Here is a 26,537-nt window from a genome sequence, read left to right on the forward strand (position 1 = left end):
GAGACGTGACTTAAACTCACGACGTCTACCCGGTCGGCCGTGGTCCTGTCGCGATCTTGCTCTACTAATGATGATGAAGGGGATGAGGTTCCAACGATGTCAAGTCAAATACCAGCAGCAACAGATGACGAAACACCAAGAATTGGTTAGGAATGGCAAAAAGAGGACCAACGGAAGAGCTGTACAGGATTCGAACCTGTGCCTTCAGAATCTTTGGGTGCTGGTATAGAGCCCACTTAAGCTCACCGACCACCAACCTACCAGCAAGGGATAGACAGGGAGAAAGAAAAGCCCGCAGAAACTGCCGTGCTAACCGCTACACCACCAGGGAATCTCTTCTCTGTCTAACGGTCACCTGATACTGGCTGCTCCGAAAACAATCGCGAAACCGGTCGGCGAATAGGCTTCTGCTGAGCATTGAGAAGTGGGTCCTCGACATGGTCACGATCACGGAAGGAACGCTAGCAAGATGTTGGACTGTGCCCGATAGACTTCTGGATGGCCTGTTGGCTGTAGAGGATGCAAGCATGGAACCATAGGGGACAACAATACCCAAACAGAGGAGATACAGTTATAGAATAATATCCTGATTAAGGTTTATTTTCCGATTCACGTGGGAGGCGGTAAAGTTAAATGGGATACGAGAAAGAGATACGAGGAAGTTCGGACAATTCCGGTGGATATTTTGCACGCTTTATAGGAGAAGTCTAGAGGGTTTGGGAGATATAAGAAGACGTCGTGTTAGCAGATGCCAGGTATCCTGCGGCTTACAACCCATCTCTGAAACCCCCGACCAGCCTTCAAAACATCATAGCGTATCAACAGTCAGTCTACGTCAGGCATCTTCTGAAAGGACAGCGTGAAGTTACAGGCTTTATTAGAGCTCGTCTACCTTACCGTCAGGTACATCTGTTTACGACTAGCCTTGGCAACCCCTGAGGCTTGACTATGGGCGCAGTGAACCGCTTCTCGAGAGTCAAGGAGAAACATAAATACTGGAACCCGTCTCTTTTACCTATGGGCAACACGGTGGTATTTGTAACCGCAAAAGTGACCATTGGAAACTGCAAGGTGAACATCGCGTGACCCCTGGTCCCTGCAGCAAGGCTCCCCAAACATATTTTGAACAGCTCCAAGTACCCTGAAAAGTACCTGTAATTGTTATGTTGGGACCGCCAAGAATGACCATTATCCAATATGAGGTCTAAAGAGCAGGAGATACTAATGTTGTGGCACTCTCTTCAGGTATAGTTCCCAACAAAACACTCACAGCTAGGCCCTTTTCTCGTATCGTCAACCAAAACAACGAGCTTATTCGCAGCTTAGCCCTGGCTCCAAAACTATGGGTTTATTCGGAGTTCGTATCGCCAATCTAAATTGGCTCAAGTTCCACCTCCAAATAGGTAACAAAACAAACATCCCCCTCCTTCCTCTATCCCAATCCCCTGTGCCCATCTTCACTTTCTCCAGCAGCACCATAACAAACTCTGTCTTTGTATAACATTGGTTTCACAACCCTTAGCATGAAACAGGCACCCTAAGTCTGGACCCAGCCGTCTAGCCTGCCAGGCAACAAAATAATCATGCCGGCCCAGCACCGTCACTCAATCGTTAATACCTTCCCAGAACTTTTCCCCTCTCACCACTCGATTCCCTAATGGGCCTTCTCTTTCCTATCAAGTATGTTAGGGTGCAGATCGGGACACATTTTGCCAAGGCCGTGGGTCGGGAGTACTTGCAAAATAGCCACAACTCCCTTGACTATAAGCTGAACGATTTAGACGCAGCCGACGAAGGGGATCAGACCTTGAATTCATGTACGGCCATAACACAAGCACAGCTATCAAGTATTAAGCTTTGTTGGAAGCCGCAAGATAACGATCTTCGGAGTTTGCTTAATTGTCGAAGGAGATCCTGATGGAAGCAAATTGTCTTTTCTTGGATCCCGGCATACAAACCGACTGGCATCACCTTCAGGCACTCAAAGAACTATTCGTTTGTGATGCAGGAGCTATTCAAGTGACTGGCGATGTTAGCCACTCCTCCGACTCAACTCTTAGCTCGACACCTGATTCCGACATATAGATGGAGGATATCTTCGGATACTCATTTGGCAGCTTTTTCTTGAAGAGGTAGCGGGAAATTGCTCTTTCCCATCACCGGGAGATATAGCGTCCGCGCACGAGCCTGAATTTCGACAAGGTGGTCTCAGTAGTATAATCAGAATAGTCGCGGCAGCGGGGCTCTGCATATGCATTGCTTGGTTGAGTCTGCTAGCAGCATTGCTTCGTATCACATTGCTGTCAAAAACCACAAAAACAAAACAAAATTGATAGTTGTCTTGGACCCCTTCACTTGCTCCCCATAGTTCCGCTGCCGCGGAAGGTCCCGGTGCAAATCCGGGCTGGGCCACCCCTTGTCTTTTGCTTCTTTAACTGTTAGTGGGCTTTGTGTTTTTTGACGAAGTTATTGTTGGTATCGTTGGTTGGGGAGGTCGTGAGTTTATGGTGTTGTGATTTTGTTAAATTTGGGAGTGCCAGACTGGAAGCCCCATTATCTTTGCATTTATTCAAAGCTATCCGTTTGCCTGTCCTTTTGCTTATCCTTTTCCTTTTGTTTATAATAATAATAATGAAGTTAGAAAATCAAAAACACCAGGAAACCCTGGGCACGCAAGATAAAATGCTTCAGCAGTGGCCCTGCCCACTGCACCAAAACAAATAACTAAGCTTAATGACGGAAGGCTTGCAAAGCCCCGAACGAGGGTGGTGTTTTTTTAATACCCTCAAGAGGGCACTTTCTTTTGTTTACCACCAGGATTGAAGAATTTCGTCAGAATATAGCCTGCTGGTTTTGAGTGTAGCTTGACATTGCCTGGGTACATAGCAGCCGGGTGGGAGACCACAGACAACCCTTTACTCTTCGCCTATCTTCCATTTTGCCAGATCTCCTTTGCTGATTGGCTGGGACCATCGAGTTCAGACATATGTGAGATATGTCCGACAACCCAGACATCTCTCTGCTGTTTATAGATAATGAAGTGGAGTTATTGATTACCCCTATTTTGGTCGCCATTGTTACAGTCAGCATCACCATGCATGTCTCTACCAGCCTGGATGCTATTCAAAAAAAGCTCATTTCCGAACAAGTCTCTTGGTGATGTGGCCATTGAGGTCCTCGCAAAAGCAACAGACAGACAGCAAGAGTGAAATCAACCCATCTGCCCAGTGTGAGTGGGACTTAATTCTTAACGTGAAAACTCTGCTCCAGGCTACACGTGACGCACGGCTGCGCTTGTTGACATCACGAACCTCGTCGGCTATCCTCGGCTACATCGATCCTTACCCAGCAGCAGCCAACTCTCTACCGTCCGATGTATACCAAGCTTTTGTGTCTAATATTCAACAAGGAGCTCCAGTGGCCGACTGGTAGGGAGCGACGCGTAGCAGAGTTGCCAGTTTCTGTAGACCCTTTTCCGTCTTCGCTAGTGGTCACGGCACTCATGTATATGGGACCTGTCTGCACTCGAGATCCTGGTTCGAACCCAGGACTGGGCTCATTGCTTTTTGTTTTGTCACTTTTTCTTTTCTTCAGTCATGCTGACCACTGTCAGTCTCATTCGTTTCTTGAGTAGGGATCTCGTGTTTCTTCAATGAAAACTTATTGCCTGCAAAGTAATTTCTTCCATGTAAACCAAGACTTGTGGGCGAATAGTAACTTAAATTTATCCAGCAATGAAAACACAGAATGTTGTAAACAAAAGACGAAAAAAGAAAGTCTCCAACGACCACCGTCACCACCAAATAACCCACCGACTACCTACCCAGATTCCCACACAACCAAAACCTCAACCCAAAACAACAAAACAAAAAAAAAACAAAATTCACGAGTTCGGTACACAGCCCAACCCCTACAAATTCCCACAAACATTGGCCCCCGCCGAATCGATCCCATAAGTCTTCTTCCAATCGTTACTAAACCACCACCCCCCCCTGCCCGGCCCACAATCCCTCTGTATACTCCCCCAAGCAGTAACCATCTCATTAGCACTGCAAGGGTTATCACCTCCATAAGAACTACACATCATCATCAGCCTCCCTCCCAATCCACATATTCCCAACAACCACTTGAAAAGACTCACCAGATATACATCATACTCCCTCCCACATTACAAAACTCCCCCCCACGGGGCGGGATCGTGTTCCCGGTGCTGCACCAGTTGCTCAAGCAAGTGAGACTGTTCTCTAACTCGGACGCGTCGACGGGGTTGTTTGTGCAGCCGATCCTAATTCTGGCTTGCGAGGCTAGGGATGCGAAGGAGATGTTGGAGGTGGAGGCGAAGGGGAGGGGGTATTGCGGGGAGGGGTTGGCGAGGGTGGGGTCGTCGGTCCAGATGTCTGGCTCTGCTGGGGAGGAGGAGGAGTGAGTGAGGCTCCAAGGGAGGGGATATTCTGGGGTTGGGGCTGTTAGATCGGTGGGGTTGTTGTGGTTGTTGTGGTTGTTGTGGTTGTTGTGGTTGTTGTTGTTGTTGTTATTGGCTGAGGAGGAAGGGTTGTTACTGTCATCCGAGGGGAAGACAGCGGGGGAGGAGAGGGTGAAGGAGGGGAGAAGGAAGAACAGAAGCGGTAGCATTGTGGTCAGATTGGGAAGAAGGTTCTTGTTGTGATGGATTGATTTTGGTGTGCCAAGAAGGAAGAAATAAGAAGCCCAGACTAGACACTTTTATGCCCAACTTCCAGTGAGGCATCCCGTTCTTGACTGGCGATATCTGACGACTTTGAGAACCATCACAGTAGGACTGACTCAGCCTGTGGCAAGGTGTGTGGCCATCTGGTTAGTGGTTGTCATTCTGTCAGTCAGGACGGAGGGAGTACACGTGGTGCCTGGGTTGGGTGACAGACATGAGTTTGTGGGACTGGACTGGACCGCGACCCGTCTGTCACTGTAACTTTATAAGGCGGGCTCATTGATGGTAAAATTAGGGTTCAGAACAGGTAGCCATCTGACATCATCTTGCGCTTGATGTAAAAAGGCAAAACTTGGTTCATTGCGACCGAAAGATGACTCGTAGCGTTAAATCGCAATGAAAGCATCCCTGAACAGGCAAACACAAGATAGCCGGTTGTACGACCCCGAAATCTTTGTAAAATGACAAGACTACTGGCCCTCTGGAAGTTCTAGCAAGTTCTGTCCAACAGACAACTACGCCATATGACAGGTTTCAGCAAATGCCATCCACAAACCACCATTCCGATCTCCCACGATGCCAATGAGACACTCCGCACTGGCAAAACCGATGAGCTTCTTTTTTTTAATGCATCACACCACCAACGACAGCCCGAAACCGGCCGGAAGGTGTGCTCCGCAGTCAACACAAGAAAGGAAGTCTAAATGTCTCGGATGGCCCGGGTCCAGGCCACCTGGCTGTCACACTGACGCCATGATCAGCATTCAAGTCAAAGATGGACGACCATAATAAAATCTGTGAAACAGAACTACGGAAATGTTCAAGTCCCATATCAAAATCCAATAATGAATCGAAAAAGGGACACCCAGCTTTTCAAAGATGAGCTTTTGTCATTTAACTACCTTATCAAAGCCAAGACCACCCCCCTTTAACTCCACAAAAGTAAACAAACAAACCCCCTATTTAAAAGCGGGTCCCACCCTTGCCCAATCACAACCCTTCCCAAATCTCCCCAACCACATCCTGCAACATCCTCAACCCATAAAAACCCGCCACCCTCTTATAAACCTTCAACCTCCTCATGACTTCCTCCCTCTTCACACTCTCCCTCCACTCCCCAGAGCAAGTACAATGTTCCATAAACTCATTCACCCTCGCCGCTCCACACTTCCCACACTTCAAATCTTGACAGGTCCACTCGACCACTATCCCCTCCACCTCGCCCACCAGCCTCTCCTCAATCGCATTCCTATCATACTCCGCCTCGCAATACTGACAAGCCCACCTCTTTGCCTGTGGCTCCTCGTCGGGCAAAGGCATCAAATCCTCATCCCTGCACAAATCCAACTCCCGCGTCATGGTGCAGTTTTCACAGCTCAACTGGGTTATCTTCAACGACTCCGAGGGATTCAGAAACTGCCCCTCCTTGGAGAACTCCCTCACGTCAAAAAGCGCCAACAACTCCTTCCTCAGCAATCTCGCTTCAAGAGTGATGTTCTTATCAAGAGAGAGCACTTGCATGAGCGCCTTGACCAGTTCCAGGATTGGGTTCGCCGTTGGCTTTGCTGACGCGCTCTTCTTATGCGCCGGCCCTGTAGACGCAGAAGAAGGAAGCAGCTGAGTGAGGTAAGACCCAGGCAAAACAGGAAAGCTGTAGTCATTGGCCAACTCTGGGTGAAGCATCTCCCTCTTTTGCGCCTGAATTAACCCTAGAATTTCCTTCTTGAGCGGCTTCTCAAAATTCTTCCCCAGGATGATCTGGTTAGCGCCTGTGGGGACCTTGTCATCGGCTTGTTGAGTGCTGTCACCACGGAAGGGGAGCTGGGTCATTCTTGGGGTGGCGGTGGGATCTGATCCATTAGCGGGCCGTTTGATGCCGTGCATGAGCTCGATGAACTCGACTACCCAATCTCGGAAGACTGGCTGCAGTCGGACTGGGAGGAACGTCGCGATTTGCCAGTGCATGATCATCTGGAGATCTTGCTCATCTTTTTCGAGAACTTCTTGGCAGGCTTTACCGCCGTAGTTGAACTCGTCGTACCAGACCAGATAGTCCCAGTATTCCTTGATTTCAAGATCGATGAAGTGGAACAGGGGTTTGGCTTTGATGCTCTTGAGGATGTACTGCGAGTAGGCGTACGCATTGCCAACCTCAGATTTGGTGGTTTGCAACAAGAGGCGGTTGGCACTGGCGTACACAACGTGCGACCCCACGCGGCGGAAGTCAGCCATGAGCTGGAGAAGAGCTTTCCGGCTCATCATCTGGACATAGTAGTGCAGAGCTCTGTCATAGAGACAAGATGCCGGGGACTCAACCCAGCGGATGAGATGCTGCACCATAATATCAGCCATTGTCGACCCTTTGCAGGCCTCAGCCCACCATGACTTGACCATCTCGCGAAGGACTTGGACACCAGCGTTCGCAAATGCATTCTCAGACTGAAACGACTCTTCCCCACCCCCGCCATCACCAGCAGGGTTGAAGGAGATACTGTCCGCGCCCTCAAGCTCGTTGATAAGAGACGACGTCAAGATGGTATTGATACCAAGATTGCGAACCTCTATATCAATGCAAACTGAAGCATAGGTGCCAGGGGTATTAACCGAAGGCATCTGCACCTGATCAAGCGGACCAACCACGTCATCCTTCTCATACCCAGCATGGTCAGGCCGCGGACTAGGCGACCACCACAAAACAACACTGTTGGCTTGCAGTCGGCGGGCATAGGCAACGTCGATCAAGAAGCGGGGATCGTCCCGCTCCAAGTTGCACAGTGGCACATCGCCGTACTTGGCCAGGGCAGTCAAGTGCGTGATCCACGAACCAAGGCTAAGGTAGTGGTTCACCAGACGGCGTGCCACCACAGTTTGCCACCCAAGAGGCGGCAGCGAGCTATCGGCCGTGTCGTACTTGAGTGGCATGACAGGAAACTCGCCCAAGATGGGGATATCGTGCACCAGCAGGTTGCGTTGCGAGGATTGGATAACCATCATCGTCGGACCGGACTCCTCCTTCTTCATCTTCTTGACAATGTCGCCAATCTCGAGGAAAGCTTTGCGGCGCGTAGTGACCTGAGTGATCTTGACGCTCAGCTTCTCTTGGTATTGGAAGCGTTCTTGCCAGGTAGAGTCTTCACCCTCTTCGCTGATCCGCCGAGCAAGCAAATCTGAGTAAAGCTTGGAGATGTTTGGCAAATCCTGACCGCCGTCCTTGCTCTTCTGCTGGATAATGACATGTGCTTGATCACCGGTCGTCGAGAACAAGCCGAAGATCTGCCGGTCACCGGCGCTGATGTGTGACAGATACACATAAGACATACGGGTGCCCTCCAGATACGGTCTTGGCTTGGTTGGTTTCTTGAGACCATCAAGGTCAAACCCTTGCTCGAGACCCTTGCCAAGAACACCAGCTTGGCTGGTATCAATGGTGCAGAGATTACCCAACTGGAGAAGTGCCCGAAGGTTGAGTGGGATCTGCTTCTCATACACGCCTTCCACACTTGGGTGGTTAAACAGCAGTGAAAACTTCTCCGCCTCGGCAAAGTAGATCTCTTCTGGCACAGTGAGCTTAAAGAGGTGCACCGAAGAATGCCCATTGGGAAGTGTATGGTTGACCTGTTCCACCTGACATCCGTCAATCTCGATATCCGGCAGGTCTTTGCTCTTCAAGTTCAAGAAGACCTGACGTTGGACATTGATTTTGACCGTGTGGATCTTGTTGTCGATGAGTACATAAGCGATAACAATCCCTGGCATGTCCGTTGCCTTTAGCTGAAGAACCTGCCAAGTATTCCTGAAGGTCACCTCGGCCTGGTTGCGGAAGGTCTGCTGGAGACTGTTCTGTGCATTCCCACGCCTTTCACCGAACAGATGGCGTCTCCGTGCCCTGGCCTGCTTTTGAAGCTTCCACTTCTGTTTCTGGTATTCCAAGAACGCGGGGTAGTCCTCGCTTGGATCGGGCATCTTCTTGGGAAGGGCTGCAAAGGGATCCTCTTCTGGCTCAGGAGACTTGCGCTTGTGAGATAACAGCACTTTCTGGGAGGCAGCAATAGCCGAGGTAACTGTCTTGGGTTTGAGTAGATCACCAATGTCCTCCAGATCTCCCAGCTGGTTGGTGATATCGTTCAAAGGGCGCTTGGTGGTGGGTCCAAAGAGATCGGTAAGCTTCTTCTGCTTCATCTTGTCTTCCTTGATATTGATGCGGCGCTGCAGCCAGTCCGGATGGGGAATGCGCGGTACTGGGTTGCGGACCTTTTGCAGTGCTGCCGGAATGGTGATGAGCTTCTGAATAACAGAGCCAAGACGCTCACGGTAGTAATCCCAGTCAAGCAAGGCACGAGGATCCGTATCGGCTGGCTCTTCCTTGAGCCACTTCTTCAGATACATCCGCTTGGTCTCTTCCTCGGCAGAGAAGATGGCAACTGGCACGGCACGTTCAGTGACAGGCGCCCCCTTGGGCCTGGCACAGATGATAAACTTGCAGTTCAAGCCCTTGTCTTTGACCATCGCCTCACCCAAGAAGTCAGCCAAGCGTTTGGCCGTCGTGATGGATGTGGACTTTTGTGAGCCGTATTCCTCCAGAGTCTTGGTCATGCTACGGTTCTCGGAAATGAGCTCCATCAGCTCCTCGTCGGCAAGTGTTGTTCCTTTACTGTCGAGGACGTCGAGCCATCTGTTGGCAACCTTGGCCACAGCGGTGTAACACTCGGCCAGAGTGGTGCCGTCCAGGAAGAACTTGAAGATTTGCTGCTGGAAGATTTTGATGAGCTTCAGCTCACCTCTTCGCTTGACCTCGAAACCCTTCAGCTCAGCAAGACTGCCATCGTCGTTGAACACGGCGTAACGCTTCTTCAAGTTCTTGTCCTCTTCCTTCGATGTTGGAAGAACCATGGCCTTGTACGGACCATCGACTTCGAAGAAGATGGAGTTGTCGCTGTGGGTCTCGTACTTGAACGTCTTCGGGTCAACAAGAGTCTGATACTGGTGGTTGGTGAACTTGTCGTGGACCAGGTGGTTCAACATGACACATGGATACGAAATGGTCATTTTCTTGCCGTTCTTGAGCTTGAAGGTGAAGTTCTCTGGGAACGTAGCCGGCAACATACACCAGATACCATCCGTGTCAAGCTCCAGTGGGCGACCGAGGCGCTCGACCAGAGATCTGGCAAGCTGAATAATGGTAGCGCCCGTCAGACAGGTAACGCCGGCCATTTCCATTGAGTACCAACGGGAACCCTTTCTCATGACGTATCCGTAGAAGGAGTTGAGAATGACCTTGTGCGCCAACTGCAACGAGTCAAACAGAACGATCATCTTCTTGGCGTGGTCAACCTCGGACGCTGATGCCCCTGAGCTCCTGAGGGCATCCGTCTTGCCTTTCCACACCTTGGCCTTTCCCTTGTAGTCGTAACGACGATCACGGAAATCGCGCACCGTGTCGATATAGAAGGGGTTCTCTCGCTGGCAGATGATGGCTTCTCGGACAATCGTGGTGGAGTCGTGGATCTTGTGATAGACCTTTTGCGAGTAGAGCTGCAGTCTTTTTCTGATCAGACTTGCCTGTTCATCAGCGGGTAGTTCCCGAAACGATCTTGTCGGCATGTTAGGCCTTTTCCCTGGAAACCGTTCGCTCTCCAACGCATGCCGAATCATGTTGTACTCGTCACGCTTCGCTGGTAGATACTCTCCTCTCCACGCCCATGGTAACCTTCTGTCGCATGTTTTGCCAGGCCGGTTGAAGTCACAGGCTGCGCAGTCTGACTCTGAGATCATGGAATCCGGCTGCAACCGATTGGTCGTCATGATGTTGGGATACATGGAGGCGACGTCGAGATGGTAGATCAGGGGGTTCTCGAGGCGGTTCGGCGTCTCCTTGAGGTTTATGAGCTTGGCAACGATTTGCTCTTTCACCTCGTCGTAGTTGGTGATATCGTCCATGGACTTCTTTTCTTCAACCGTGATACTAAACTTCAAGGCAGCATCCAGATCCCTCAACAACTCATCCACTGCCCCTGTGTCAACGGCAAAGGTGACGGGGATGTCTGCCCTGAACACGCCAGCCTCGATACTTTCGACGTGTCCACCAACATACGTCTCTGATTCCAGCAAGTGCCCTTCCCAAAATGACTCCTTGGCCTGGACGTGCTTGTTTGGAAGCACGATACCCTTTTGGTAGGCCTGCACCATCAACAACATCTCGCACAGGGTTCCTGTACCCTTTCTGAGCGTGTCGTCTGGGCCAAGCGGTAGAATCGTACAGAGAGAGAAAATGAAGGGGTGGACGTATTTCATGTAAAGATAGTAGGTGGCGACGGCATCGGAGACTGAGTACTCGGCTAGGGTTTGTGGTCTTTCTTGGGCGTAGGGTGTCATGAGTTCGGGATCGAGTTCGTCTGGGTCGTATCCAAGCTTGGCCACCGTGACTGCCTTCAAGCCTCTGCTACCTTGTGGCAGGTAACTGTCACGGTTGACCCAGTGAAAGCAGTCCATGTGCACGCTGTAATTGCACTTAAACTGATCATCGCCGTCCCTTTTCCAACCAATTTCGTGGTACAGGTCAATCCCGTTGATGCTAGCACGGGCTTCCACGAAGGGCCAATCGAAGAAATCACCGTTGTAAGTGGCGATAACGGTTGGTCGAGCTTCCTTGATGTGGAGAAAGAACCGTTCTAGTACTGACTTCTCGTCCGGCTCGTTGAAGATCATAAACGGCCCCGGGTATTCTGGTCTCGGTGTGTAATCGAAATCCGCAATGTCTTCGGAGACAACCTCTCGGTTCGTGATCAAGAAACCTTGCCCGTCGATCATGTAGGATATCATCATGATCTGATCCACCGCGGCATCGGGAAACTTTAATGGCGCCTTGCACGTCTCGATATCGTAGGCCATGACGACCGGATCTGCTGGGGCAAGGCGGTCCTCATTTCGAATAACCGTCGTCACACCGTTTTTGGCCTCTACAAAATACCAATTACCCACCCGAATGTCTGACAGGAGTTAGCCAACAGTGCGGGTAAAGAACCGAGAGGCACGTACCCAAGTCTATCATTACTCTAACGTGGTATGGGACGTCATATTCCCTGATATCAACAATAAAATCGCTCGCCTCAGCAAATGATGTCTTGTGTTGTTGGTCGTCTCTTCGTAAGTCGTCATCAAAAAGATCAAAGTTGCCGTTTGTTCTGCCATATGTTAGTAAGCCAGCAGGAGAGAAACCCCCTGAATGTCAAACTCACGTAGCAACCTCAGCATATGTGTCCATAGCATCCATCCCCTTCTTATTCTTTTCCGCTATCGGCATAATATCCCTCCTTGCCGCCATCAAGTCTTGCACATTGTGAAACTTGATCTCGAGAAACGTCCTCCTGTATCCCAGCAAGTGATTCGGCATGCTCAAATCCTCCTTCTCAATCCTTTTGATCGACTTGACCACTCCACCCCCAGGAACCCTCTTGCACCACTCCTCCACCTCCCCTTCATGACCCTTTCGGCAAGCTATCAAAAAGTATGGCTCAAAGTCCAACGTCGCCTTGAATGTCTGTCCGTCCTCCTCGATGAAGTAACAGTCAAGCGCTGCCCTGCCGCCACCTCCGGGAATCCGTGGGTCGTCGATAGAGGTAGCTTGTACGTTGACCAACCAGCCCTCGCGCTTCCGTCCGGCGTCATAGCGCGCAAAACCCATATTCTCGTCGATCTGGTGTGCCAGTGCGGTTCTCTCCCACTTCTCATCCATCGAGGTGGCCTCGCCGCGGGTGCTGGACGAGGCCGCAAAGGTTTTTGTCTTGGGCCCATGGTACGCTTGTTTGCCGCCTCGTCGGTAGCCGCCCCGGGGCTGGCGGAGGGAGGTATTCGGCATGGTGAAGGTATGTAACTATCCCGTGGACGGGGTCAATTAATGTCGACCCGGGGTACTCTGTAGACTCAATGGCGCTGGCCGTGTTGGCTTTCTATGCTGGATGCCGCTGTGCGCTATACGCTATACGATAGTGGAAGTGCCGAGCAAAAGAAAACGACACTCAGTCATGAAAAAGGCGGCATTGAACTGATAGAAATGTCAAAGAACGAAAGACATAGCTCCTGAGTCCGTGGATTATTTGGGAAAGGTGCCAATTGGTGGTGGTGTTCGCTGTGGACCACTGCCTCGACTGTGTTGGCAAAAACCCATTAAACAAAGACGCGTTCTGAAGCGCGCTTCCAATCGCGACGCGACTTGGTGGGGCACTTAACGCAGGGGTGCAACGGGGACACCAGAAACCCTAACCCTCTGTAGACATCTTCCCCACGTTTTGGCAGACAAGTAAAAGCACAGACCACACCATCGAAACGGCAGTGGACAGATGCAAGACTTGAGCTCTGCATCACAAGCCGAAGCTCAAGACCAAGGCAAAGTAAGCAACCGGCCAGCTCAAACCCAGGTATGCCTCAATTGCACCCACATACTTCCCATATCGACTGTTAACATTCCCAAGTTTGCTCCAGCACGACCCCTCCACCGAACTCAACATCTCCCACCCAAGATGACCACCCCACCAAACGACTCCTCCAACAACCCTGAATCTGACCTCCCGTGGCTCCAAAAACCGACAACAATCACGCCCTCATCACCGTCCCAAAAACAAAATCCCCAAGAAGAAGACCTCTCCTTCACAGCAGCCCTATCAACCATCACCCCCTCCTCCTTCCTCACCGTCCACCAAACCCCCTGCGCCCGTACCGGCCTCCTAACAGGCATAGGCCTCGGCTCCGCAGTCGGCATCCTCCGCTCGATCCTCGGTCTCCCTATCCCCCGCGCCGCCAACTGGGCCGTCGGCACAGGCGCCCTGACCGCCATCCTCCAGTACGAGTACTGCCAGGCTAAGCGAAGGCAGGAGAAGGCCAAAGTGGCCAGAGTGGTAGAGGTATACGGGCAAAAACAGGCTGAGATGAGAGCGAAGGAGGAGGAGGATAGGAGGAGGAAGGCGGAAGAGGAGAAGAGGTTATTGGAGGAGCAAAAGGGGAAGAGTTGGTGGAGGGTTTGGTAGGGACGTCACAAAGTGTAGGTTAGTGAGGTGTAAGATAGGTTGTACATATACCAGTGGGAGCACCAGCACGAGGGGGAGCTTTTGGGTACCAAATATAAGATATCATTCATGATGGGTATATTTCCATTGTCATGTTAAAACAATTCAACGCTGCGCTATTCACCATGTTCAAGCTCCTCCTTCAAATCCACCCAAATCACACCACTGAGAACAAAAGGAAATAAAATAAAAAAAAAAAAAAAAAAAAAAAAAAGACAGTCATTCATGCGGCCGTTATCATTACTTCAGTAAACCCATGATAAAAAAGAAATTGTTGGCTAGCCTGCCGCTCACAAAAAGAACCAGGAACTCCATAATCCATCATTGCTAGAACAAGCTGCCAGAACCCTGCAAAAAGCCCAAGCCAGAAACCAAACGCCAGTTCCCCCAATGTACCGTTGAAAAGCCCCGTCTCCATCCTGGAAATAATCCCCAGCCCCCAAACCCTAAACCGTCACCTTAACCTCAGCGCCCCCGTCCAAAAACCTCACCCTCCTCCTCTCCACCTTCTTCTTCACATCCGAGCTACTCCCACTGAGGCTAACAGCCGGACTCTCCCCTCGCCTCCTCCTCTGGCTCCTCCACGACCTAGCCTCTCGTTCCTCTCTTTTCCTGTACTCAGCCAGCTGCTGCTTCCTCTTCACCGTCCTCGCATAGGCCACCGCAGCCGTAGGCTTAAACCCAATCCCATTTATCCCCGTCCCATCATCATCGCTGTCATCAGGGTCATAAATCGTAATCTCGTCGTCGTGCCATGTCAGCGATGCCCTTAAGGGATCCGTAATAACCGTTGTCGGTGGCTTCGGAGCAGCCGCCGTCGCCTCAGCCGCTGGTGGTTTCGGAGCCAAAATCGGGAGGTTCGTAAGTGTCATAGCCGGCAACGGAAGCTGTGCCTGCGGCTGGGGAGTAGTCTTTCGACTGCGGGACTTTTTCGCAGCAGGCTTTGTCCTCGAAGGTAGAGTAATTGCTCGAGGCGCGGTAGTGTGCGTGTTGGCGACCGTCTCCGACTGTTCCACCACCCCAGTATCAATCGCGAAACGGAGCGATTTTAGTGACGACTGCCGCTGCTTATCGGCGATATCTTGGTGTTGTTGTTCTGCATCCTGCAGACTGTCCCGGGTAACCGCATCCGCTGTCACATTATCATCCCCCATCACCACCTCCCGAGTCCTCGCCCGTTTGCGGGATCCCCTCTCCGAATTGTCCATGTCCATCTCTGATGACGAGGAGGTATCCATCGCGCTGCCAAAATCTGGGGGGGATCCAAAAGAGTTTCTGACACTGCCGGTGCTGTCTCCACTACTGTTGTTGGGGACGACCCCACCCCCACTCGGCGTGGGCCCCAGGGCGAGGCCCCGGAACCTGTGTGCGACGCAGCTTCGGGGGCTTGTGCTGCCATCGTCCGTTTGGGAGGAGTCGGGGCTGAAGGTGAACTGTTGTTGTTGATGTGCTGGAGAGGGGAAGTCGGGGATTTGACGTCCTAGTATCTGCTCGCGCTTTCGCTTTGGCGTTGAGAAGGGTGATGGCGCTGCCATTTCAGTCGTTGGTGTGAACATTCGAACGTTTCGGGAGGCGGCGGCGCTGGCGGTCAATTGCTGCTTGATGAATCCACCGAGCCTTATAGGGCTGCAGATGAGGTGCGGTAGTGCTTTTGGGACTCGATGATCTTGCCGACGATATAGCAGCTGTGGGAGTTGGGTGAGGAGACCTGGGAGGGGGGAAGGAGATATAAACAGCTGGCTGTACGGTAGTAGGTTCCAAAAACGTGGCAGTTGAGTGCAGGTGGTCTTGACAATGGATGGCTTGCCGATGCGCTATGCTATTGTTGGCCGCCCGGTGGTTGAATCGCTGAAGAAGGGAGTCGGAGTCTGAATGCAGGGCACCAGTGGCTTGTGCAGGGGTTCACCGCCCCACTTTTGGCAGTCGCATGAGCACATCGAGCCCCACCTTTTGCAACTTCAACTGATCACAATCGACCCAGAGACTCCGGTCCTGTCAAACGATACGTCACATACCCGATTGCTATTGCGGTACACGTGGGATATGTTTCACAGAATCTTTTGGTGTCTATTAACTTTTAGTGTTTGACAACCAGGACCGAGTACAAACCCAACCTTTTGCCCAACCTGACGTTGATACCATCGATGCCAACCACGTCTTGCCCGTAGCCTTGTTTGCAACCACATCGCCAAAGAGAACTCCATAAATTTCAAACCAGACGCAGGAATTCTAAATCCTCAAGTCTCGGAGGCGGGTGAGCATCTGTTTAGCATACAAGGGGCGTTGGTATAATGTAGTCTCAGCTTTCTCCTAGCTTGGAGAAACACCATCCCAACCTCAACGCTTTGGAATCCTCGCTTGGAAGGGGTTGTGATCTCAGCATTGGGAGTTGTAGTCCCAGCTCTTAATGCAACAGACTGGTACTTACACCATCACAATCTACACCACCCTCTACCCAGGCGATTGAGTCATTCTTCAACTTCACCATCTCAGCCCCTTACGTGGCTTGCGCGGCTTTCTACACCGCGAGGAAGCCATCCAGGGAGCGCTTGATAGCGCCATGGTCCCGTGCGCAATCACGGAGGGTTTCATCCAAACACTTGTTGAAATTTTCGCGCTCCCTGTCTTGCATCTTTATCGAGTTTGCGGCTACCGAGATGTCAGATTGCCCTTGCTGATCACCGAAAAGCACAGCCTTGTTGACCGTGAGCTCAATGGCAGGGACTCGATCATGAAGGGCCTGAACTGCTCGAGTAAGGGCACCCAACGTAGCAGCGTCGGTCGACAGAGCAGTGGCACCCGTGGCCGGCAGGTTGTTGTGCTTTTTGAGGGCCTCGATCGTGTCTCCTTGATCTTTGATCATCCTTGATCTTTGATCAAACGCGCTTGTTCCTGCAGGATCGGGTACATGTTGGCTTGCATGTTGGTGATATTCTGGCAGAGCTGGTCAATTTCGGCCTGTGTGTCATCAACACGTTCATCGGCAATCTTCACACCGGTTCCAAGGGGAAAAGGAGTCGTCTTCTCTGTGCTGTGAGGATCGAGGGCAAGGTCGGCGATACTGTCGACGGTAGAGCCCAAAGTTTTGTCAAGATTCTTGACGGGTTCTGTGGGCGCCATGTTCTTGGAGCCAACTGACACTGAACACAGCCAATGCTCTACGTCGTCGCAACTGCCGAGGTCGACTTCAATTGCATTGATCTCTTCATCGCGCAACTCCTGCATCACTGTTAGACACTGGAAGGAACTGCTCAGTGTCGATGGTCGAGATACTTGCCTGCATAATCTGAGTACGCGTGATCACAGCATCAGGCTGGATAGCGGCGGGGTCGAGAACGGGAGCAGCGTTAGAGGTTGAAGAAGCAGCCTGAGTCCGTCATTACGTGAAACGAAACGCTGGGAAAGTCGAGCATGATAATTGACAGTGTTGGCATTGCAGCGGCATTTCACAGTGAAAACGAGTGTGTATGGAGGCAAGCCAGGGTAGGGAACCATTGACGGCAAATGTGTTTGATAGGGGACTTACATCAACCGAACCCACGGCCGTCTTCTTGCGATGCTGGGTTTTTTCCTTTGACTTCACCATTGTTATTCGTGAGCAGGCGGGCTGGCAAAATGGAGTCGCGAGGAGGCGATAACAGAAGCGCGGGCCGGCGAAAACAGATGCTCAAGTGGGCACGAACGAAAGCTCCAACAGGTGAAAAGAGAGGCGCAAGGAGGAGAAAATGGAGCAGAGGAAGAAGAGGGGATCAGAAGAGGGTAATTTATACCTGGGTAGCAGAATGCGGGGCCAGCCAATGGTCGGAATCAATCCCCATTGTTTACCTATTGTTCCCTATCATCGTAGCAGGGTGAATAGATAAGGGACTCACACAGTTAGTCACCAAGGTATCTACGTTAGCTGGTTGGCCGATCTTTCCACTCGCGAAGAAGGAGCAACACAACACTCGGAGAAATCAGGTCGTAGAAGAATATCCGGGAAGGGCAGAGGGCACAAGGCAGGAGAGCTTAGGGAGAAGTACTCTAGGGCAGTGGGAAGGTGAAAAAACAGGACGGCAGCAAGGAATACCGGCCATCAAGGTACTTGACGGGCATTAACAGAAAGCATTAGCTCAGATAGAAACACTCGATAAGTAAGAGTCTAGAATATATGCCCATATAGATATGACAGTGCAGAAGCTACCGCACCCTATGATGGCCATTATCGCGGTCTAGTTCTCATCGTGCTGTTAGACCATCCGCCACACCAGCCACACTGCACTGCTACCCCCTGACCAAACTCTGATGACAAAAGTATTGAACAAAGGCAGGCCACATTGCGTCCTTCCCAGTGGATGGTAAATGTCTTTTCTCTCCTATTATGACCTTGCCGTGGATAGTAATTCTCTTTGCTCTGCTTTCGTTTAAGACTCATGCATAGCTGAGCCTCGAGGATCTATGATCTCTGTGCATAGCAAGGGATGTTTACATACTCTTCTGGCAGAGGGAAGTGTTCGGAGTTCGGTGGTTGCAAGAAAGACTAATGTTTGCATTGTGATATCTAAGCTACGTTATAGACTCACCAAAGAAACAATCTCTTCAGCTGCATCGACCGTATCCCCTCTGACACCCAGTGTCGCAGTGCGCACTCGTTGTCCCGCAGAAGCCACCAGCGCTGCAGCATTGATTGTTGAAGTCGCCACCGTTGCATGTCCACCCGCCCTTACTTGGCCCACAGCTGCCATCGACAGAGGGAATGTTGCTGGTAAGACAGGCACTCGAGAAGCTCTTCTGGCTATTGCCATTGTCAGTCAGGCACACAGCATATCAAGAGAACAAGAACCTGAAATGTAAGGTAGCTTACCATCCTTGACCGCAGTGATTAGCAGTTCCGCCACAATTCCCAGTTGCTGAACAACAGTTCCCAAACGCCGATCCCACACACGTCTTTCCATTGGAGCCGCATTTTCCATCAGTCGAAATGCTCCCGCTTCCACTTAAGCAAGTGCCAAAGCTGGGCTGGCAGCCCACGGCACAGTGGTCCACTGTTCCACCGCAGTTACCAGACGACGAACAGCAGTTTCCAAATCCTGAGCCTGTGCAAGTCTTCCCGTTGGATCCGCACTTGCCGTCGGTGGAAATAGTGCCACTACCGCTGTTGCATGTCCCGTAGCTGCTTTGGCAGCCGGCACCGCAGTGCGCAGTAGTGGTACCGCAGTTGCCGCTGGACGAGCAGCAATTACCAAATCCTGAGCCTATGCACGTCTTCTTGTTCACATAGCCGCATGTACCATCGGTCGAGATGGAACCACTTCCACCGCTGCAGGTCCCGAACCCGCTCTGACAACCAGCGCTACAGTGATCCGTCGTGCTACCACAGAAGCCATTCTGAGAGCAGCAGTTTCCAAAGCCAGAGCCCGTACAAGTTTTGCCATTCCTTGTCCCACACTCCCCGTCAGTCGAGATGGAACCGCTCCCGCCGGTGCATGTGCCAAAACCAGACTGACAACCTGCACCACAGTGATCACTGGCACCGCCACACCATCCTCCTGCCGAGCAGCAGTCTCCAAAGCCAGAACCAGCGCAGGTCTTGCCATTGGCACCGCATTGACCATCGGTGGAAATATTTCCTGTCCCAGCATCACAAGTGCCAAAGCCAGACTGGCAACCGGCCGCGCAGTGATCAGTGGTGTTGCCGCACCAGCCTCCTGACGAGCAGCAGTCGCCAAAGCCGGACCCAGCACAAGTCTTGTCACCGTTTGCAGGGCCACACGAGCCGTCAGTACTGACGTTGGACTCGGTGCAGATGCCGAAAAGAGATTGGCAGCCGGCACCGCAGTGTCCAGGCGAGTCTCCGCACCAGTTGGTAGATGAGCAGCAGGAACCAAAGCCTGAGTTGGTGCAGTTGTACAAGTTGGGATAGCCACAAGAGCCGTCGGGGGAAGGGACGCCAGTCCAAGGGATATTGCAGTTGCCGTAGCCCTGCTGGCTGTTTTTGGTGTGTCTTGTAAGCAGATGGGCATTGGAACGGAGGGAACGGAAGTACTCACCAGCCATCTCCACAGGCGTCTTTAAATCCGCAGCGTCCATCGGCACCACAGCAGGCTCCCCAGGTAGGCGTGCAAACGTAGTCCTCTAATGAGTTAGGGCCACAGCTGCCATCGTCGGTGAGGACGCCCGTTTGCCATGCTGGAGGGTCCCCGGGACTCTGGGATAGGACACCGCCGAGGTTCCCGGCGAGGAGCCCTAATAGGGTGGCCCATGAAGCGCGCATCGGGTAGGCTCCGCTCAATGTTGGGCTTTTGTCTGTCGTGTGATTAAATGGTCAAGATAAAAGGTGAGAAGGGGCAAGTCACCATGGTTCACTGCGTTACGCTTCACCTTACAGTGTCTAGTGGGAGAGTTGATCATGATATGGTTGACGACCTCTCTCTCACCCTCGAGCAGCTATAGACCTCCCAAATGGCACTCACATGGGAATGGGCGGCAAAAAGTCCGATGCTCCCACTTTGGTCCCCGGATTGATAATTTTGACGGCAGCCTGGCCTTGGCGTGCCCATATCACACCTCTGTCACAAGTCCATCAAGTCTGGTCTTTGGATCAGCGCGTGCTCCAGACCTGCTCCGGGTGACATCGGGCCGGGCAGTAGTCCCTTTCTTTCTAGAGCGACTGTACTTGCCGGGATCGGGATTGGAGTTTTCGGGGCGACGCGGCCCGGATACTCCGCTAGGAGCCCGATTGCTGACGGAAAGTCAGGGAGTTGAACAAGTTGTCGCGAGTGACGGAAAATCACCTGAGAATGTCTTCATGTTTGCCACATGCAAGAGAACGCCGATCCCAGCTAGGTAGGTCCTTGCTTATGTTGCAAATTTCCTGCACTATTGACTCCAGACTCCCGGTAACGAGAGCAAGCAGAAGTTGATAAACATGTGTATAGTCCCAGCACAGCACTGGCATTCCTCATGTGGGAAGGTCCTGTCGAGCATCTAGCCTGAAGTGCCTGTCCTGTGAGGATGACACTGGCAGGTATGAGTCGGACCGGCACAGGCCTTTGGGCCGCTGCTGTGCTCCTGCTCCTTCTGTGCGCGTCGCCGCTTCTTTATTCTTCTACAACAAATATCAATGTCGTCACCGCACCCAACATCCAAAATCTGCCTCGGGATGCTGCTGCCATCTCGATTAAGCGTCGTGACACTGCCGCGATTCCCGACGCTCGTCGTGGCGTTGCCCACACCAACCCCCTCAAGCTCACCCCTCACGAGCCTCTTCTTTTCGAGGAACCTGTCGAGGGGTCATCTCCCGACCTGTCAAGACGTTCCGAAGGCTTGTCAAAGCGGCGAGACGGGCCGTTGTACTGCCATGACGGCCCCTGCATTGACAACAGCTGCTGCGGCCCCGACAATGTCTGCGGCTTTGGTCCTGATTTCTGCGGGGAGGGCTGTCGTTCCAATTGCAACGCGACGGCCATGTGCGGCGAGCACAGCGAGTTTGCTGAGATGCCTTGCGGAATGAAATTGTGTTGCTCGGCCAGCGGCTGGTGTGGTGTGAGTTTACACTTACTTGTGTGCTATTCTGAGCGACTGCTGACTGTCTACCTAGTCGACCGAGTCTTATTGCCACAATGCCGACCCCTTGCGAGGCACGTTGCCCTGTCAGGCCGGATACGGTTCCTGCTACATCACAGGCCCCCCATCGTGCCCCTACGGCGGTGGCAGTACAGGTGGCCGTCACATCGGATACTATCAGTCTTGGAACGTTCGCAACCGCCTCTGCAACAAGGTGTCTCCCAGACAGCTGAACACCACCGGATACACTCACTTGTTCTACTCATTTGCTTCCATCGACCCGGTCACCTACAAGATCGCCCATGCTCATCCCGATGATCCAGCTATGATGCGCGAGTTCACCAGCCTCGCCAAGCCCGGGCTGAAGACATGGATTGCCATTGGCGGCTTTGACTTCAGTGACAAGGGCACGCCCACGCACTTCACCTGGAGCAGGATGGTTGCCGACTACGGCCGTCGCGCTGCCTTCATCTCGTCGGTGAAGGACTACATGGACGAGTACGGCTTCACTGGTGTCGACATTGACTGGGAGTATCCCGGTGACCCTGACCGAGGCGGTAATAAACTGGCTGACACGCGCAAGCTCGTTCTGTTGATGAAGGAAATGCGGGCAGCATACGGCAGCAAGTACGGCATCAGCCTGACCTTGGCGCCCGACTACTGGTATCTGCGTTGGTTCGATGCCAAGGCCATGGAGCCCTACGTCGACTTCTTTGGCTTCATGGCGTATGATTTACATGGTCCGTGGGATGCCGACGTCAAGGCTTTGGGTAGCAAGGTCCGTGGCCAAGCCGACATTCGCGAGATTTCCGAGAACACAAAGCCGCTCTGGTTTGACGGGCTGAACCCAGCCAAGCTCAACTTTGGTCTGGCGCTGTACGGCCGCGGTTACACCCTGGCAGACCCAACTTGCAACCAGCTGCTGTGTCCGTTCTCCGGGGGCAGCAATCCGGCACCATGCACCAATTATGAGGGTGTCATGTCACTCCACGAGATCCAGCAGCTGATTGATAAGAAGGGTCTCACACCGCAGTACCTCTCTGATGCCATGATGAAGCAGATCACCTGGGATGATCAGTGGATTGGTTACGACGATGACGAAACATTCGCCGCTAAGAAAGCATGGGCCGACTCGAGATGCTTTGGCGGCACCATGGTCTGGAGCATCGACTTTCAAGTGGCTGGGTCCGGTGATTCTGAGGACGAGAAGTACGGTGATGTTGTGTACATTGGTCAAGAGGTGTTTGAGACTCCGGCTGCACAATGCCAAGCTCCCTGCATCATGGTCTTCCCTTCTAGCAGTTTATCTGAACCCAAAGTCATCACCATGCAGCCCTACACGGCCACGTTGGAGGTCGGCACCACCACCACGACCCTGGTCGCCGTGAGCACACCGAGCACCACGACTGTCACGGTTGTTAACTTCTTCAATCACTACGTCACAAGCGGACAGCAACCCGGTGCAGTCGTCACTCTACGACCGAGCTTCCAGCCGCCGCCCATCATGCTGGCGGTGACTGGCCAGGACGGACAGACAACCTCGAGAACTGTTCTTCCTCCGCCTCTGGGTGGCGGCGCTTCTGATGGTGGTTACGGCGGTGATCCAACCACGACCTCTGCAATGGTTTCCAGCACCACAAGCTTTGTTGGGCCCGAGAATCCGCCAGTACCAACACCCGTACTTGGTCTTGAAGACATATACGTGGAAGATGAGGACGATGACCTCCCGACCCCAACTATCGACTTTCCCGGGTTTCCGCCCGACGCGACAGAAATTATCGAACCCGTGATCGAAACCGATATCCCCCCACCCCCTGGCAAGACTCGTATCAAGTGTGACGCGTGGTTCTTCAATCTTTGCATCGACTGGCCCGAACTTGACATCAAGATCTTCTGGTGGGACATTGAGCTTCCCCAGGGCGAAGATTTCGGCCCGGGCCCGCTCCCCCCCCGCTTGATCAAGCGGCCGCCTGGCTGGACGTTTGGCTGCCGCACACCTCCGTGCTCTCTTCCGCCGTGGCCCAAGATTAGGCGCGGAGGCGGTGGCGGGATGCTTTCTGTCACACCCCCGGCTCCAAACCCTTGCAAACCAGTTACAGCAACACTCACCATCTCGACAACCTCGTATGGTACAACAAAGACTCAAGGCACCGTTCGAACCATCACAACACGCACCATGTCGAGCGAGTTCCCTATACTTGGCTGTTCCCTCACGGACGCCACCTTCAGTGTATCCGAAACCGCCTGCGCAACACCGCAACCCGCCCCCCGATCGCTGGATGAGCGGGCTGTGCTCGACAACGTACCGTCCGAGCTGAAAGAAGATGACGACACAGCTGGGTCTGAAACCAGGCTCAAGCTGTTTGGGCGGGACTGCGATACGAACATGGTGGATGTCATCTTCATCCCTACAGACCCTTTGAGCACTAATATTAGATTTCGTCAGCAGCTAGAGGTTTCTAGGATGGAGGGTCATGTTGGGGGTTTTACGGTAATCGAATCGACGGATCCTGTCTTTGTGGCCTTTTTCTATGTGAAAAAGGTCAGCACGGCTTATGCAAACTTTCTGCTCAATCAGGGCGATGAGCTTGGGGTAAGCTCCGTTTTACCGCCGCAAGGTCTTCTGCACATGCGCTAACATGAATTCCGCTCTCAGATTGCCGACGATTCCTATATGGTGGCGCCACCGCCGGCCTATACGGGGTATGGGGCCGCCGCAACTCGGAAGCGGCACGATGTCACAGGCTTTGCCGACCCCAGCCTCGCCCTGATGAGCAACAGACACAACATGACGGTAGGCAACCATCGACGACAACAAGGGCTGGCTCGGCGAGATTTGATAAATTATAGCTACAACTGGGGGCCGTCCCATCTGTCAATTCCCCCTAACGTCAACTTTAACGACCCGGCCATGGGAGTGAGAGCAACCTTGCATGATGGCCAGCCTGGCTACCGGTACAACAGGCACGAATCGGAATGCCAGGGACAATACGTCTACATTATAGAAAGCGAGTTTGACCGTGTGCATCCACACTTCAGTGGCACCACAATCGAAAGGTTACCACGGCAGGTATATGGCTCCTGGGAGGGGTATGTGCGACAGGACACCAGCCACGCCACAAAGGTGGCGTCTATTGTTGGCGGCATGTTTAACGGTGTCTGTCCTGGAGGTCATGTCACTCTAGTCACCACGTCCGTTCCCGGCATACACTGGCTTAACACCGACTCGGCGCAACCTGAAAACCAGTATGGTTTCAGATGGCAGATTGTAGAGGCGCTCGTGCTTGCTCTCCAGGACATCAAGACGAAGAACCGTGGTTACAAATCCGTCATCAATATGTCACTGCGGCTCAAAATACCCAGAAACACTGGGCGGCGAAGTATGATGGCGGTGCTTTTAAGAGAGTTGGACAAACTTGGCGTCGTGTTGGTGGCGGCGTCGGGCAATGACAAGGGCAACCAAGATGGTAGAGTGCAGGTCCCAATCCCGGATGATGATTGGCCTGTGGGAGGAGAGGCAGAGGAAGTTCCAAATCTGCTGGTTGTTGGCTCGTCCAACATGGACAGTCGATCGTCGTTGTTTTCAAAGTGGAGTCGACGAGTCACTCTGTTTGCGCCTGGTGAGAATGTTCTGGTTTCCGGCGAGGGTTCAAGCCTGGTGGTTGGTTCTGGGACATCATATGCTGCACCTGCTGTGGCTGGCCTCGTGGCGTACTGGCGTGGCATGGCAGCGGCGATTCGTCCCGATGTGCGCGATTTTGACAGCCCAGCAACCGTCAAAAGATTGCTCGAGCAGACTTCGCGCCGCGTCCAGACTACCCCGCCGGGTCAGTTTTTTGAGGGGGCAGATGTAACCCGCGGCTGGCCTGTGAACCCCGTTTGGAACGTTCAGAGCCTTTATGGGCAATGCATTATCCAGCCGAAGCCTGGCGGGGCCGGAAAACGTCAGGTCGGCGAATCTTGCCAGTGGACACCCCCAAATCCAGGAAGCGGTGATGATGATGGCAGTGATGGAGGCAATGGTGATGGCAGCGGCGGAGGAGACATAGGTGGACAGGATCAGCTTGGTCCGTCTAAAACGTTTACATACAGCACGGGTACCCCGTCTCCGACATGTACATCGGGCTGTGGGACTCTGTGCACCGACTTCTGGTGCCGACCCGATCGAACTGGCCAGCCTTCCCACTTCACGGAACCGACAAGGTTAGCAACCATCACATCCGCACCCGGCGGCGGCGGCGCTCCGTTGCCTACAAATTGCATCTCATCCACCACCACCAGATCCTGTAGTGGCGACCGCCAGGGCCAAATATGCGGCCTCGCCACTGTATGTGTGGCTACGTCATGCCCGGAAGGCTCCATCTGTGGCCCGGGGGATCTTCCTCCCCTCCCTGGACCGACATCGTTGGATTGCACCAGCCCGTGGTTCTCCACGACGTCGTCCCAGTGCGTCGGGAGTGGCGATAAGGAGGCATGCAGGACCACCACGGTTTGTGCCGTAACCCCAACCGCGACTCCGATCTATCGCTTCATCGACAATGCGAATTGTCCCAAAAGCGGCGATGTGTGTGCTCAAAGGGATGTTACCGCTACATGTTCTTCTCTCCAGCCACGGGGACTGCCAGAGGTGACCGCTGTCCTCCCGATTGCGACAGAGACTCCGAGGATTATCTCTCCATCTGGAGGTATGAGACAGCGAGTCAACAAGGGAGCCGTCATCAAGCCGCCTTGGCGGCCTCGTTCAATGGTTTCGAACACTCCCGTGGCCGACAACTCGGAATCGCTTGTGTCGCCCGTGAGCAATGTCTTGCTGCGAGCCCGCCAAAACACCTATCTTATTTGCGACGTTGAATCACGATGTGTGAAGTGCGTCACACCCAGACCAAACATTCCTGACCCGTGCATCGAGGTGTACATGGTGTACACCATGACCACGGCCAACTTCCAGGGCATTTTGTACAAGGCCGAGCTGAGTATTAACGGCAAGACGGTGTGCAAGATGGAAACATACTGCGACTCGTTTGCGGGGAGCACGGATGGGTGTTCGGGGAAGAAAAACTATGACTGTGGGAATGGGAACCGGGTGGACAGCTGGACCGGGGAGCGGTTCTTGTTTTATGTCAAGGCGAATGACAAGGTGTATGATATCCAGGCCAAGGTGCAGGTGTTTGAGGGGGTGTGGGATGCGTGTAATGGGGCTACGTTTGCGTGTATTCCTACTGTTTTTAGGGGAAAGGTGGGGTGTT

General features: G+C 52.7%; 7 protein-coding genes across 7 annotated transcripts; 2 read left to right on the forward strand and 5 right to left on the reverse strand.

The window, feature by feature from the left end:
- Positions 1-3,910: 3,910 nt before the first annotated feature.
- On the reverse strand, positions 3,911-4,632 carry QC763_503395 (uncharacterized protein; the record flags this gene model as incomplete). The annotated part of the gene is made up of 2 exons (XM_062912929.1): positions 3,911-4,049; positions 4,142-4,632. 2 exons carry the CDS (start codon positions 4,630-4,632, stop codon positions 3,911-3,913), a joined length of 630 nt encoding a protein of 209 aa, XP_062764155.1.
- Positions 4,633-5,470: 838 nt separating this feature from the next.
- On the reverse strand, positions 5,471-13,910 carry POL2 (DNA polymerase epsilon catalytic subunit). The gene is made up of 3 exons (XM_062912930.1): positions 11,923-13,910; positions 11,723-11,868; positions 5,471-11,673 (listed from the first exon to the last, which is right to left on the reverse strand). Exons 1-3 carry the CDS (start codon positions 12,540-12,542, stop codon positions 5,678-5,680), a joined length of 6,762 nt encoding a protein of 2,253 aa, XP_062764156.1. The 5' UTR covers positions 12,543-13,910; the 3' UTR covers positions 5,471-5,677.
- QC763_503410 (uncharacterized protein) lies at positions 13,204-13,707 on the forward strand (the record flags this gene model as incomplete). The annotated part of the gene is made up of 1 exon (XM_062912931.1): positions 13,204-13,707. One exon carries the CDS (start codon positions 13,204-13,206, stop codon positions 13,705-13,707), a length of 504 nt encoding a protein of 167 aa, XP_062764157.1.
- Positions 13,911-14,192: 282 nt separating the features above from the next.
- QC763_503420 (uncharacterized protein) lies at positions 14,193-15,302 on the reverse strand (the record flags this gene model as incomplete). Its single annotated transcript, XM_062912932.1, has 1 exon — positions 14,193-15,302. One exon carries the CDS (start codon positions 15,300-15,302, stop codon positions 14,193-14,195), a length of 1,110 nt encoding a protein of 369 aa, XP_062764158.1.
- Positions 15,303-16,264: 962 nt separating this feature from the next.
- On the reverse strand, positions 16,265-16,866 carry QC763_503435 (uncharacterized protein; the record flags this gene model as incomplete). Its single annotated transcript, XM_062912933.1, is given in 2 exon segments — positions 16,265-16,599; positions 16,617-16,866. 2 exon segments carry the CDS (start codon positions 16,864-16,866, stop codon positions 16,265-16,267), a joined length of 585 nt encoding a protein of 194 aa, XP_062764159.1.
- Positions 16,867-18,998: 2,132 nt separating this feature from the next.
- On the reverse strand, positions 18,999-19,999 carry QC763_0083450 (uncharacterized protein; the record flags this gene model as incomplete). Its single annotated transcript, XM_062906155.1, has 2 exons — positions 18,999-19,707; positions 19,776-19,999. The coding sequence occupies 2 exons, from the start codon at positions 19,997-19,999 to the stop codon at positions 18,999-19,001; spliced, it is 933 nt and encodes a 310-aa protein (XP_062764160.1).
- Positions 20,000-20,739: 740 nt separating this feature from the next.
- On the forward strand, positions 20,740-23,929 carry QC763_0083460 (uncharacterized protein; the record flags this gene model as incomplete). The annotated part of the gene is made up of 2 exons (XM_062906156.1): positions 20,740-21,270; positions 21,326-23,929. The coding sequence occupies 2 exons, from the start codon at positions 20,740-20,742 to the stop codon at positions 23,927-23,929; spliced, it is 3,135 nt and encodes a 1,044-aa protein (XP_062764161.1).
- Positions 23,930-26,537: the final 2,608 nt, after the last annotated feature.

Source organism: Podospora pseudopauciseta (genome assembly GCF_035222475.1).
Source record: "Podospora pseudopauciseta strain CBS 411.78 chromosome 5 map unlocalized CBS411.78m_5.2, whole genome shotgun sequence".
Taxonomy (NCBI): Eukaryota; Fungi; Ascomycota; class Sordariomycetes; order Sordariales; family Podosporaceae; genus Podospora; species Podospora pseudopauciseta.